Source organism: Micropterus dolomieu, linkage group LG05 (assembly GCF_021292245.1).
Source record: "Micropterus dolomieu isolate WLL.071019.BEF.003 ecotype Adirondacks linkage group LG05, ASM2129224v1, whole genome shotgun sequence".
NCBI lineage: Eukaryota > Metazoa > Chordata > Actinopteri > Centrarchiformes > Centrarchidae > Micropterus > Micropterus dolomieu.
The window spans coordinates 7,418,364-7,432,623 of NC_060154.1; the positions used below are offsets into that span (position 1 = coordinate 7,418,364).

The window sequence follows — 14,260 nt, forward strand, 5'->3', positions numbered from 1 at the left end:
CTACAGAACTAGACTGAGAGACCATTTAAAGGCCTTTGCAGGTGATTTGAGTTAATTAGCTGATTAGAGTGTGGCACCAGGTGTCTTCAATATTGAACTTTTTCACAATATACTAATTTTCTGAGATCCTGATTTTGGGGTTTTCATTAGTTGTCAGTTATAATCATCAAAATTAAAAGGAATGAACACTTGAAATATATCAGTCTGTGTGGAATGAATGTATACATTATACAAGTTTCACTTTTTGAATGGAATTACTGAAATAAATCAACTTTTTGATGATATTCTAATTATATGACCAGCACCTGTATACATACATATACAATAGCTCTTTTGAGCATGTGAGAGATATGAGGTTTCACAATTGTGTGAGTGAGACATAACAAATGTTTGTCTTTCCACTTGAGCATATCATCTGCAAACTTAAGTTTCATATTGATGTACTTATGTTTCTTAACACTGCATAAGAAAGGCACGAAAGTCTGACACACCACCACCAAACAAACACATGAAAAGACACAGACATACAAACTTTTGCAGTCAGTGTCCACCCCCTGCCTAGATTCCAAGCCCTGAGGAAATGTATATCGCAGAGGCATGCAGAGAGTAATGTTTTCTCTTCCTCTTGCTTTAGTATCATTGCATTAAATTTTATCCCCTCTTTGTTTGACTAGAGGGGATAGAGAAGATGAGATGAGTTTGGGAAGAAGAAGCAGAGGCGGGGGGTGTTGATTGATTGAAAAAGACAGTGGAAACAAACCCAGTCAGGAGGAAAGTAAATAATGGTGCTTAAGCACGTAATCGTGCTTTTGCCATGAACTCAACATTGTAGGAGGATTTAAACAGGTTTCAGAGGTCCTGCACACCCATACAGGTATTTTAATTTAATCTATATGATTAGACCTTTGCTCAGGTTGAAGGTGGCCAGAGCTACGCTGGCAATTACATGAACTCATCAAACTACGATTGTACGTCCCTTACAGGTTCAACAAGATTAAAGTGGCGGTCACACCACAAAGTGACATGTGCTTGTATAAATAGGTGGGCCCCTAAGTTTGGTGATGTAGTGACTACTCGCGGTGTTACTTGGTGAACTGCTGTAGTCGGCGAGCTAACGGTTAGGAATGGTTAACAATGTGTTCACTCTGTTTATTTAAAAGATGTTCCTGTACCATCTACTCCTGTCTCATAACTGTCTGCAAATCATTGCTATTTTGTGGAATAGCTTTTCCTCTGACCGAGGGGGTCAAATAAAATCCCCTTTAATTAATTGATTTCAAAATTTCACCATTTCAAATCCTGGACCTCCATCATCCATGCTTTTATTTTTTAAGTATGGTCATATCTGCCTTCAGTGTAAAGAAGATGCCTAGCACCCAGAAACAAAAAAGGACACAATGTCTGACAAAAGTCTGACTGAGATTTAAAATTAAAAAAAAGAAACATTGAGCATGAGTGATCATAGACTGTAAACAGTGTCAAAGTCAGCCATAACTGGTTGGTGCTCTCACCAATACAGAAAGCACATTCTTGGATTTATCAGTCACGCAGTGATCAGTTAGTTTTAACAGAATAGCAGGGAAAATGTCAGTCAAGCCCTGTCTGTCCACACCCACACCCACACTCCAGATAGTGGGTGTACCAGGCTTTAATACTCTTCTGCAGCTTAGTGGAGATTAACACAAAATTTCTCTTTATATTGTTTGATTCCTACACAGGTTTAACAACAAGTCTACATTAGTTTTTTCATAACTTGGGTTGATACAACAAAGACTACAAATCAAATCCCAAAATATCAAAGACTTCAAAAGTTGAGTGGGTTGGCTTTGTTTGAACTTTTATTTGTGGTATCTAGCATGACATGCAGGAGGCACCAAAAGCTCATCAGGCAGATGTGTCAGTCAAAAAGAAGGTTCTTCTGGGACAAAATCATCATGTGTCTACATGAACATAAAATCATCAAGCGCTGTTCTCCCCTTGACTGTTTAAAGGCTCCATATCCATTTAGATGTATCCCATCCCCTTGACAACCACATACAGCCCTGGCTGAAGTGATGCAATGCCATGTATTCTAGCCTATCATTTGACACAGTCATTTAATTTATTCATATTGATTCTACAATAAAGAGCATTGGCCTGCTTTGGTCTGCGTTGCTGTTTGAAGCTTTCAAGGTGAGAAAAAAGTGGCAGATTGTTTGACAGTGGAGAAATTCAAAGAGAAAACCAGATGTGGAGACTGACACAGACAGTGAAAGACATCCACAGAGACAGAAAGGCAAAGGGAGAGGTAGAATTCTAGATTTGAGTATTGTTTTATCAACATGGCTGATATTTCTCTTTCATTGTTTCAGCACTACTGTTATATGAGTAAAGGTTATATGAATCTGAGTGACGGGGAGAGGGAGCGATAGAGAGCTCAGTAAAAGATGGAGGAGGACAAGGTGAGATTAAGTCCACAGATAACTCAGCTCAAATAGAAAGCATGGATTACAGCTGTGACTGAACCACGCACAGACATACACAAATATATAGTTATATACACACACCCCTTGCCCTTTAAAAAGACGATACAACCGTAAACATAACCTCAGCCTAATGAAAAAAATGCTTTTAGGAACCATCATAACTGTTTCGTCTCTCACAGTCATCTCTTGAAGTGTCTTGTTTTTTTAAACATCCTATGATCTCAACGCCTCTGTGTGTTCTCTAGCTATAATATTTTGTGTTTTTCTTAATTGATATGTGGCTAGAGCAGTCTGTGGTTGCCATGGAAACCAAGTACCGTAAGCACTTATGCAGCATATCCTGTTATCCTGTGGTATCACCAAAGGGAATTGTGAGGAGTTATTATAGAGAGGAAGAGCAATCAAGAAAGAAGCTGAGAGAGTTATCTCACAGGTCAGGGCTTGCAGTATTTATTTATTATTAATTTATTTTACGACACTTTACACAAGGGACTTTTATGATAGGAAGAAACAGAAAAGTGTTCTGTTAGAGGTATTAGGCCAGTCTTCACCATGGATATCATGTTTTCAAGTCTTGTTGTGGCTGTTTTGCCAGATTATTGCATTAGCTCCAGCAGGTCCTGCTACATATGTCCTCCAAAGAGGACCCATATGATTGTTTTGTGATACCACCTTCATGACAACAATGGCAAGAGCCAGTCATGCTGTTTTTAATGCCTGCAGAAACAGAAGCACAGAGTTGTTTACTACTTAACTCCACAAGAGGAGTAGGGATCGTTTTTTGGCATAGTTGCTGCACAGGATATTGCAGGCTCTGTCTTTATCACGTGACGCATGTCGGCCCAAAAAGCACTTTTCCCATAGACAATCATTGGAGAAGGAGCAGCAGTAAAGCTGTCAATTCATTATTCTGAGCATCACAATCCCTCTGAAATTAGTCTTTTTATCATCCTAATTTGGTCCAGTGCCAGCTGGAAAGTCTGGAAGAGCTGAGTGATTTAATGCTACAAATACATTATATGTTGGGCCAAAAGTCTCACTACTTTCTTGCTACTACTTGCTTTGGCACTGAGCATAAACTCGAGTTGCTTTAAGCTTTTACAACAATTTACACGGGCTGAGGACAGCCTCTTTGCAGAGTAAAAAATATGTTGTTATGGTAAACACTTGTTTTTGTTTATCCATTGTGCACTGAGGAGGCAAGATATTTTGACGCCAGTGTAAACCATCTCCAAAAGCTGCCAAACATCTTCTGTCTCATTAAATTTGTTCAAAAGAAATAATAATGATGACTAAAAATGCAAATATCACCTCCACTTTTTTAAATAGTTGAAATGCCATAGCAGTTTTTTAAAGCTGTGAGAAGTTTGTTTTCATCAAGACAACCTTTATCACTTCACTATCTTTAATTACTAATTATATAGACATTTCTCATGCAAGGAGCAGTACTACATTTTGACAAAGAATATTGCCAAAGTATTATTTGCTCAGCATTGATTGTCAGAATTGAGTGTTGGATGCTCAAAGTGCCAGAGGATACATTTAAAACAGCACACTCCCCATTACAATATAACTTATCGGGTCTGTTTAAACCTCTTCTAAATTAAAATGCAGTGCGTTTAACCTTACTTCAATAAATTATGGTTTAGCCTTCAAACCTGTCATTTCTCATAGGCCTTCAATTAAAAATTTAAATTAAAGTTACCCCAGGCAAAAAGCATCTTCTTGAAATGAGTCTTTCCTGCCAAATAAATTGTAAATCCACAAACCTAAAAATAATCAAATTCTCTCACTGAAGAAATTGATGAGTAGAGATCTGGACTTCTGGTAACGTGGGGCAATTAGTGTTTTCACCCAGGGTTAGGGTAGCTTTAAGTGCATGAGAGTTTAATCAACAGACATTGTTAGGATGATCATATATACCTTGGTTGCTGTTTACCATACTTACTAATTAAATTACATTTATTCTAAATGACTGAATTGCATTTAGATATTAAACGTTCACTTTGGATATGACATGGTAGCATGTAGGAGTTTTAATACATGTACAACACAAAGACATGATTGAATATGGGAAAAACATACTTATATTTAGTGTGAAAAATAAAAACAGTGTTGTGTTCATCATCCCAAATAGTGCACAACAATTAAAACTTGGCTTAGATGAACAATAAGTTTAAGACACAACATAGACATAAATGGATATTACATCTGTTTTGTTTGTTTTTTTAAACTATTGTTTATTCTTTAACATTTATTAAAGAGGGTGAGGCATTCAGCAGCTAGAATGTATTTATGCATTTTTAACTCTCTCTATCCAGGATCGCATATATTGGACAGACCTGGAGGACGAAGCAATATATAGTGCAAACCGATTGACGGGACATGATGTGGCAAAGGTAGCAGAGCACCTCAACAACCCCCTGGATCTTGTGGTGTTTCATGAACAGAGGCAGCCCAAGGGTAAGACATTCAGGAAAAATGCTGTGTAACTTGGGAACTATGATATGACATGGGCATTTTTACTGTTTTTTTTATTTCAAGCAGTATGGTAAAATACAAAGCAGCCACAAAGAGTTGATTAGGTGAGGAGCTACAGGTGAAGGGCTTGCATTGCAAATTGGGCTTCATGGGCTCTGATAACGGTTGCTTGCTCCTTGTTCTATTCCCATTGGCACATAGAGTTTGGAACATCACATAATCTTTGCTCAGTGTTGGTCAGTTGGTTATAATGATTACTTGATCTAAGTGCAGACCCAAACAACAAACCATAACATAACAAAAGAAAATCTGTTCAACATTGCACTCCCACATTACAAAACCTTGAATTATCTATGTGTAGACCACATGACTTATTAAAACTGACTGAAACAATAAACATACAACCCAATGTGTGTGCGATAAGTTTGATGTATGTGCTGTGCAATGATGTGCTGTGATGTGGTATTTTCCCGAGGTGTGTGTGTGTGTGTGCTTGTCTGTGTGTGTGCTTGCGCTAGTTAATGTGTCTGTTTGTGTTGTGTGTAAGCAATTTGCTTGTGTGATTCTGTGTTTTCATGCTTTGCTTTCTCCCCTCACTCAGAGCGAAGAGCAGTCTTGTCTAAGTGCCAGTAGGGAGCTAATTGTATTCTCTCATTAATAAATCAAGAGTTCTGCTCAAAGAGGTATCACAGAATTAAACTCGTTTTTTCCAAAATGCCAGCAAAAGCAAGTCATAAAATAACCACGCCTAACTTGGTTAAATTAAGACATATTGAATGAACTCTAGATGCCCCTTTCTCTCTTGCTTTTCAATATAATTTTTTTCCCTTCAGAAAATACACTAATCTAAAAAAAACAAAAGAGAAGATCATCACTTATTATAATATTGGTTGTCACAATACATCGCTGAAATATGGCCCAAAACAATTCAACATGTCTTCCTCAAAAGAGCATCTCTTACTGTCCTCTCTTTGTTGTGCTTTTTTAATTTTTGTCTTTTTATTTTATGTCCATCCAGCAGTGCTTCTAAGCCTAAGTTCCATGTTTTAGTTCTTATTCTAGACCTAGGGAGATATTTCAACTTTAGAACAACATCATTTTGCTAAATTTCAACTCATTCTCTCTCTTGTCTTCCACTTCCTTTTCCTCTGCTGTCTCTCCTTACATCCTTCCTTCTCATCTTTTTTTATTTATTTTCCTATTGCCTCCTGTTCTCTCCCTTTCTGTTCTTTCACTTCTTTCCTCTCCACTTCTCTCCTCCCTCGTCCGCCCTTCTGCCCTTTTCTTCCCCCATCATATAATTTCATTGTGTTGTCATAATGTGTCATGGCTTTTAAAATACTTCCTTTTACCCAAAGAGTTTAATTTATTCTTAACATGGAAAGCAGGTACTGAAGATATTTGGAGATTTGAATAATTTCATTTAGACAGATGTTCATATTACGTACTTGTTATGCTGAGATGCTCTACACCAAGGACAAATGTATTCCAGCTTACTAAAATCTCATTGTGTGTATATTGCTACTTCCCCTGATGGCAGATGATTCCCCCGATGTGCTGCTCTCTAAAACTATGCACAAGTCAGGAGGCAGGATCGACCGCAACCTGACCTAATTCTGGTGCTTCCCCACATGACAAGAGCAGCAATATTTTTTTAGTCTGAGTCTCGGGTTAGAAATCTGCATGTAAATTTTTAATTTGAGTGCAGAGATTTAAAAAAATAAAATAAAATAGTTTAGACACCCTGTCCTAACCTAAGCATCTTTTCATTGGACTAGAAAACACAATAAGGTTAATAGGTAATAAGCAGTAAAAAAATTTTTGGCTGATCATCTACAACTCTGATCCTGGGCTAAAAATGTTCAAAACCCTGTGCTCTGCCTTGATGTTTCTACATTTAGGGTCCAGTATTACCACTACAGGCACACTACAGTAATGATGTACAGTCTAAATTGATCATTTTCAAAAGTCTTGAAATGTGACAAATGTAATGTAAAAAAGCGTTTTGCTCTTGAATTCACGTTCACATCGCTTTTGTACAGGGGCTTAGTTTTTTTGCTTTTTGGATTTCTTTTCAAAAAATAGTCAATAGTAAGACCAACCTGAAGTTAATTCACAATTAATTTGATGCTGACTGAGACACAGAACTGGGTCTCTGTCTTCAATTCGTAAAAGCCTTTTCCTGTTAAATATTCTTGTCTACAGTACATGTAAACCTTTTTGGCATTGACATGAGATTTCAATTTACCAAACATTTGGAAAAAGCACCAAATATTTATAAATGTTGTTATTAAAAGTTTAAGTTTAATTAAGAGTTTTCAGTGGAGCTGCGAGATTTAAAAATATGTAAAGCAGAATAATATTGGATTTTATTTAATTTATGTATAAAGGAAATGTATAAATTCAAATTTATACATACCCGTTTTAATTAATTTCTTCATGTTTCCCCCAAGCCCCAGACACCTGTAACACGGGCAGTCTGCCTAATGGCGGCTGTGAATACCTCTGTCTGAAGGCCCCCCAGATCACAGACCACTCTCCCAAGTACACCTGTGCCTGCCCTGATGGCATGGAGCTGGGACCAGACATGAGACGCTGTGCTATAGGTAAGTCGGTCACACTCTGAACTAATAAATCAGAGTCCAGGCGCACACTTAATTAAAGAGAGATTGTGCCAAGGAACGTCACATGAAGTCTACATCGCTGTAATCATAATGACATGATGGAGTACAAGGCCATAAAGATAATAAATTGGTTTAACTCTCTCAACTCTTCTAAAAAGAGTCCATCTCATAATTAACTATTTATACATATCTTAAAAAATGTTCATTATATTGGTAACATATGCAGGCATGGCTATGGGAAACATTCCCCTTACCATTATAGGTTGAAGGAAATACTAAAAGGTTATTTTTCGGTCAAGTAGAATAACTTGAATCTTGTCATGTCAAGTTTGATTTAGGTTCTTCTCTCAGCACAGCTAGATGTGTGTAAATGTAACATTTGAGAAGATTCACTGAATCTATTTAGAATTGTCAGTAAAATATATACAGTAAATGCTAAATATATTAAATACAATATATAAAATACATAAACAATATTAATATGACAATTATATTATTGCTAGTGGGGAATTTGTCCACTCTTACTCTTAAATAAAGGATTTATATTCATACCCATTAATATTTGTCTTAAATCGTAACAAAATACTCTATTGACTATTGCAAATTTTATCCAAATCCACTGTTTACCAGTATCAGCATTCACTAATGCAAAATGTTCAAGTATTATTATTTTAATCACGACTTATTCAAAAGCCAACTCTTTCAGAAAATTCGACACCTGTGCTTACTGTACACTGTCTTGGGAAGTGGGTCATGGATTCTCCCAGCTTGCCAGCACACCTCCATTATTTCACTGACCTTATTTCACCACTCAGCCAGTCCCCAGCCTCTGCAGTCACCACTAACAAATGTCCCAATTGTTATGTTGTTATCCTTAATAAACCCAGTCTGTTTAGCAATTCATGTTTGCACAAGTGAGGAGTAAGGAGCTGACACAGAGAAAAGGGAGAAAGAAAGATGATGTATGTAGACTACCATTCAGAGAATCGACTGGACAGGGAACAACAGTTATTTCTGATAGCTCCCACCCCCTTCATTTGGAGTTTCAGATCTTACCTTCTGGTTCTCGGTTCAGATTACCCCCAGTAAAGAGCAATAGATACAGGCACTCATTCGTTCCGACTGCCATCTCTTTTCTAAACTCAGTCCGGAGAAGTAGATAGACTAATAATTAAATAGTGATGGGGTTGTTATAACATGTATAGTACTGACGTTGATGATGTTGTTGAAGTGATGGTGGTTGTTATGAAATGTTCCCCTGTGTTGCAGTCTATTATTGCTATATTGTTTTTATGATGAACATTGTCAGATGTTTCTTTTTAAAATATGGCTGTCGAATTGGAGGCCTATTTATTTATTTTATTTATTTTCAGAAATGGAGCACCTTATTCTTTAGCACTTAGGCCTATCTATCTATCTTCTCAATTCTCTGTTGTACAACCAGAGCCTTTAACATTTAGTATTTATCTATTTCGGTCTTGCATCTGTGTCTGTCCTATGTCTTGCTGCAGAACCAATTGCCCTACGGGGACAAATAAAGTTTAAGTTTAAAGGCCATTGAGCGTGCAGAGAGGGAGAGAGATGGAACATTTGCACTCAAAATTTTTGGACTTCCTAATGCAGTACAATTATTTTTTGCTGAGCACTTATTAATGTTGATAAAACAGCCCCTTACCCTGAGTTCCTCTTGCTCTCTGCTTAATGTCTCTGTCTATTTTGGAGCAAGGCCTTGTCAGTTTTGCAGCGACCAAAACAAAAAATCTTGTGTTACGGCTGCCGCCGTTTTTATGTGTAAAAGAAATGTATTTGAATTTTTTTTAATACTCTCATTTGGTTGTCCGTTAACAAAAACAGAACCTGTCCATAAGTGTTAATATGCTATATTGAGACACAAATAAGTGACCAGAGAGAGATGGAAGTGATAAAAAGATGCCAGTTAGCATGAGCTAGCCGCCATATAGACATTATATCTGTTATTATTATATTGCTTCTCCAACAGAATCACGGCATAGAATAGTGTTCTGAATGTCTGTATGATTCTTAGATTAAGTAAGATCAAGAGTTTGGTCTATGTAATGCGTAACAGCGGAATGCATTTGAGTGCTTTGAACATCAGTTTAATTACCTTAAAGTAAAAATGATTTTGCATTATTTTTACCTTTATCACCGAGCTCTATTTAAAAGTCTGGGGAGTTGGGAGCATTTTATAATCTTTTCATTTCCCAGTACGTGCTGTATATTGATGCACACAGCCAAAAATCTTGTTGTTGACATACTTCCCAGCTGTAAGCATATAAGTAAAATCCTAAGTGCTAATAACTATCCTCATTGACTGTTTCTCTTGTGCAGTTCGACCCAGAACAACCACAACAACTGCTGCTCCAACCACCCCCACCACCACCACCACAGCCACTACAACAAGCACTACAACAACTAGCACAACTATTAGCCCCAGCACAACTACCCCTACCACCACGACCACAAGCACTACTGCTGTTACAACACTCAGGCCCACAACCAGACGCCTGACGACACCGGCTCCTCCCCAGACCCCCAGGAGCACCTCTACAGAGCAGCCTCGGACCCCCGCTGCCACAAGTACAGAAACGACTAGTTTCAGCAGCACAAGTCAGACGTCCACTTACACACACACGCCCCTATTGGGCCCAGTGGCCCCCAACAGCATTCAGAGAGAGAGCAACGCCAACCTCTCCCACAGAGGTAAGGATCATGGTGAGCAGGGTGTGCATTTGTGCATAGGAATGTAAGTTTGTGTGAAGTGAGTGTATGTATATTGTGTGTGTTCTTCTGTGAGTGTAGTGCTCCACTTCCATCACTACCGCTACCACCTGCCATTAAAGCAGAAGGGAGTTGAAAACCACTACTTACATCAGTTTCCCTCTGCTCTCTGGCTTCTCCTCTCCTCCGTCTCTTTGTTTGACCATCTGTCTATCTACTGTATTCTTCTGTCCTCTTTCTCTTTCTCCTATTCTGTCTTTCATGCACGCTCACTCCAACAGAGCTGTAAGAACTAACAAACGACAGTCCCCTCCATCCTCACCTGCAACCTCTCATCATTAGTCTTCCTCACTTTCTGACAGCCTCTGTCACTCTATTTGTCTTTCTCTCTCATCCCCTCTTTCATTCACACTTGCTCTTTAAAACTGGCAGCATTCTCTGTTCTCGTACCAATCAAGTTCAACTGGCAAAGAAAAAAATACTGCTTCGCAGTTTGTTGCCCAGACAAACAATGACAGCAGAATATAACAGCAGTAACAATGATTAACAAAGCCATGCTAAACTTAAATTGTATTTGGAAGCAGAGAATAATCCTTGATAGCACTGCAAAGCAAAATTTATAAACCATGCTATGGTGTGATTTTTGTTGCAAAAATCAGTGTTTTCTACTTTGAATTTTTGTGGTCTTTGCTACATACTGTAGAGACATTAACATGACATAGTGGTAACTGTCAAACTGCAATTATCCTCAAGTAATTTGTTCCTTATAACAGTAGAACATCATCTAAATAAGTTGTTTTTTTAATTACAGACTTATTGGATGATATTTGGTGTTGTGGATGTGTGCATTTGTTTATACTTTCAACTAGCTCCAATGCTACTGCATCACCCTTTTTAGACCAAAGCAGAAGACAAACAGTAAAACAATGTGAGAGACAATAAAGAGGCTATTGAGGGTAAAGAATGAACAGAGCACAAAAAGGAACATGACAGTCCAGCAATTGAACAGGGAGGATGGTAGAGGCGAAGAAGAAGAAGTGATTTTCTGGGAATAAAACAGAATGGCTGCTACAACTAGTCTCATCACTTTGGGGGCCTGGGTTTTTTAGTTACTAAGAAGCAAGAACATGTTTCCTCTAGTCTCTGAAGTTGTCAGCCTCCTCACCACAACACAAGTGCTCCAGATGAGAGGTGGAGCAGACACGGATGAGAAAATGGGGCATGAACAAGACGCGTCTCCAAACCCACAGGCCATGTGTTATAATTTTCAACTCAGCGCACACTGTCAAGTTTACCTGCATCAGCTGCTACACATGTGCAGCGCTGTGGCTGACATAATGGAGCGAGGAAGAACCAGGAGTTTCAGGAATAACATATAAACACACAGCTGGTACACAAAGCTTATAAGCATTTAAGCTCAAATTTGAACCTCCACTCTTGATGCCAGTAATTAGTCATCAATATTTCAATGACTAAACCTAGCTGTCTTGCTGTTAAAAGAATAGGTTCAAATTTTTCAAGTCAGTCTTAAAACAATAGTCAGGTGCCCATATGAACATTAAAATAGGTTTAGCTTGCTGTAATTATTCCTCCTGTTCATACTGGCCCTGAAGAGATCCCATCTTAATACACTTTAAATAAAGAATGGTGGCGAAATCCAGAGTTTTTATTCTGTGCAAAAATACTTTCCAAACTTTATCTGAAGTCCTTATGAGGCTTCGACAGTCTGAATTAGACAAATCAAGTGAGTATAGTTTTTTGTTACCAAATTCCCTGTTTGTATTCAAATCCATCCACTGCAGCTCAGCATGAAAACACTGTCTGTAGAAGCAAAAAGAGATGATTCTGTTGGGAAGACTGTAGTTTAATTTGATAAACTCTGCTCACACCCCATATTAGCTTCACATAAACTTTGGAGCCATTTTTACACAAAACAAGGACTGTGGATTTTGTCCCCTATTGCTTACATTTTAAGTATGTGGATCTTTTAATGGGCAGTTTAACTAGAGAAATGAGCAAGCAAACATCATTTCAATGCATGGACATGTGAATATTGTGAAGAAGAAGTAAAGAAATCCATACTCTTTGGAGGCCACCATAAGGCTATTCATTTTTGAGGGCAAAAATGACATTTGAAATTAAATACAGTTGTAAGACATTCATGACCATTCAAATCTTCCATCAAGGTATGGCTAACAGTTAATAGCAGCAGATAATATTAGAAGTCCTACATGTTGACTTTAAAACTATTTACTGTATATACTATAGGTAACCTACACATTATGATTGGTTATGGAGGGTTATATTTAAAGGTTAAATATAGGGATATAAATAGGCAGGTTTTCATGGAGGCAACAGCAGATTCTTTTTTAACTTTAAATCCCTCTAGCAATAATTTTGCCTTTTTTTCTTCCTTTCTCTTTCTCATTGTCGTCACTTTCCAGGACTGCTTCTTTCATAACTGCTGCTTAAATAAGATTCTATAAATCCGCTTTTTAGAGACTTAGGGCCCATTGGACATCGCTCATACTGAAGAAAAGCCAAATTCACTTCTGCTGACTCAGGACTCAGACGCTTCAGTGCTCACTCTTAAGTCATCACCTGCTGTGCCTCTATTACAGCAAGTCTTTGTCTGAATATGTGTGTGTGCGTGCATTTATCGAAAGGCAGCTCATCCTCTATATGACTACATTTCTGAGAGAAGATATGTCTTAATTGTATGTCCTACCCGCCACCTCCCATCTGTGCCTTTTCCTGCATACAATTACAGTCTATTTCTAGAATGAGCCAATCAGTATGCAGGGCCAACGCTGTGATCTGTTCTGTTAATCTTCCTCACTAGACTTCATTATAGCCATCTGATCACACTTTGGTTAATGGCTAGTCTGCTGCTAATAGGAGGATTGGGAGCAGGATTAATGTCAAGCTCCACACCGACCTGTTGGGGTGAGAGTTGAAGGGGAGCAAGGATACCAATACAAATGTCTAGAATAAATGTACACTGTATTGCAAAAGAATGACTTGCAACACAAGGTCATGCGTTTAATTTCACTTTCAAGGGCACCTGGAGTATCCACCATGTTTCACACCTCTATTGAAATATGCATTGCTTCCTAAATCAAAATTAGTTTTTGTACAAATTCTGATGCATTATTTCCTGGAATTACATTTGTCTTCTCTTGTATTAAAACGCATCTCATTGCATTTATATGGTACCTTGATATGATTCATCCACATTTCACTTACACATTCTGTTAAAAAAAAAAAGTGAAAGTGAAATCAGATGGATTCTCCGCCCATATATTATGCAAATGTGTTTTTCCAGCATGATGCTTCAAACTTGTGTTTCTCTCTAGCAAGCCCTTCGGGGACGGTGTTATGGAACAAAACTTTTTGCTTACTTTTTATTATTCTTTCTCTATTCTCTCTCTCTCTCTCTCTGTTTATCTTAGCTGCGAGTGATCACTACCTCATAGGTAACAACATCACAGTAGCTGTTCTAGGGATAGTCATTCCTATTGGTGAGTACTCTTGATTTTCTCGCTGTGTTACCTTTGCTTTCTGCCCGCCTGCTTCTCCCTCCTTGCTTGTCCATCTCTGCTTGTTGCTTAAGTCCTGCATGTTGTGTGTGGATATGGTATTGTATGCGTTCATCTTCATATGTGTGTACTTGCGCGTGTGTGTGTGTGTGAGACTGGGTTTTTAGTGTCTGTACACCTGACTGATTAAAATGAGTATATTTGAACATACCAGCCCTACGTCAGGCTCAGCAGTAATGTTTTTGTACGAAATAATAGTTTAGTAATTGAGAAAATGTACTGAGCTGTGGTATTATCCATCAATAGCCTCCTGGCCTACGGCTAGAAAAAGCCATTATGGGCCAGTAAGCTTGTCAGTCAGCGATGGCCAAGCCTTTGCAATGTGCACATTATGTCATTATTAATGAGATTT

General features: G+C 38.1%; 1 protein-coding gene across 3 annotated transcripts in view; it reads left to right on the forward strand.

Moving 5' to 3' along the window:
• Nucleotides 1–14,260, forward strand: part of lrp8 (low density lipoprotein receptor-related protein 8, apolipoprotein e receptor) — a 193,019-nt gene that overhangs the window by 172,685 nt on the left and 6,074 nt on the right. For all 3 annotated transcript variants that reach the window (XM_046049282.1, XM_046049284.1, XM_046049283.1), the window contains exons 14-17: nucleotides 4,787–4,928; nucleotides 7,400–7,552; nucleotides 9,920–10,291; nucleotides 13,762–13,830. In XM_046049282.1, coding sequence (XP_045905238.1) covers nucleotides 4,787–4,928; nucleotides 7,400–7,552; nucleotides 9,920–10,291; nucleotides 13,762–13,830 — 736 coding nt within the window. The remainder of the gene's footprint in view (nucleotides 1–4,786; nucleotides 4,929–7,399; nucleotides 7,553–9,919; nucleotides 10,292–13,761; nucleotides 13,831–14,260) is intronic.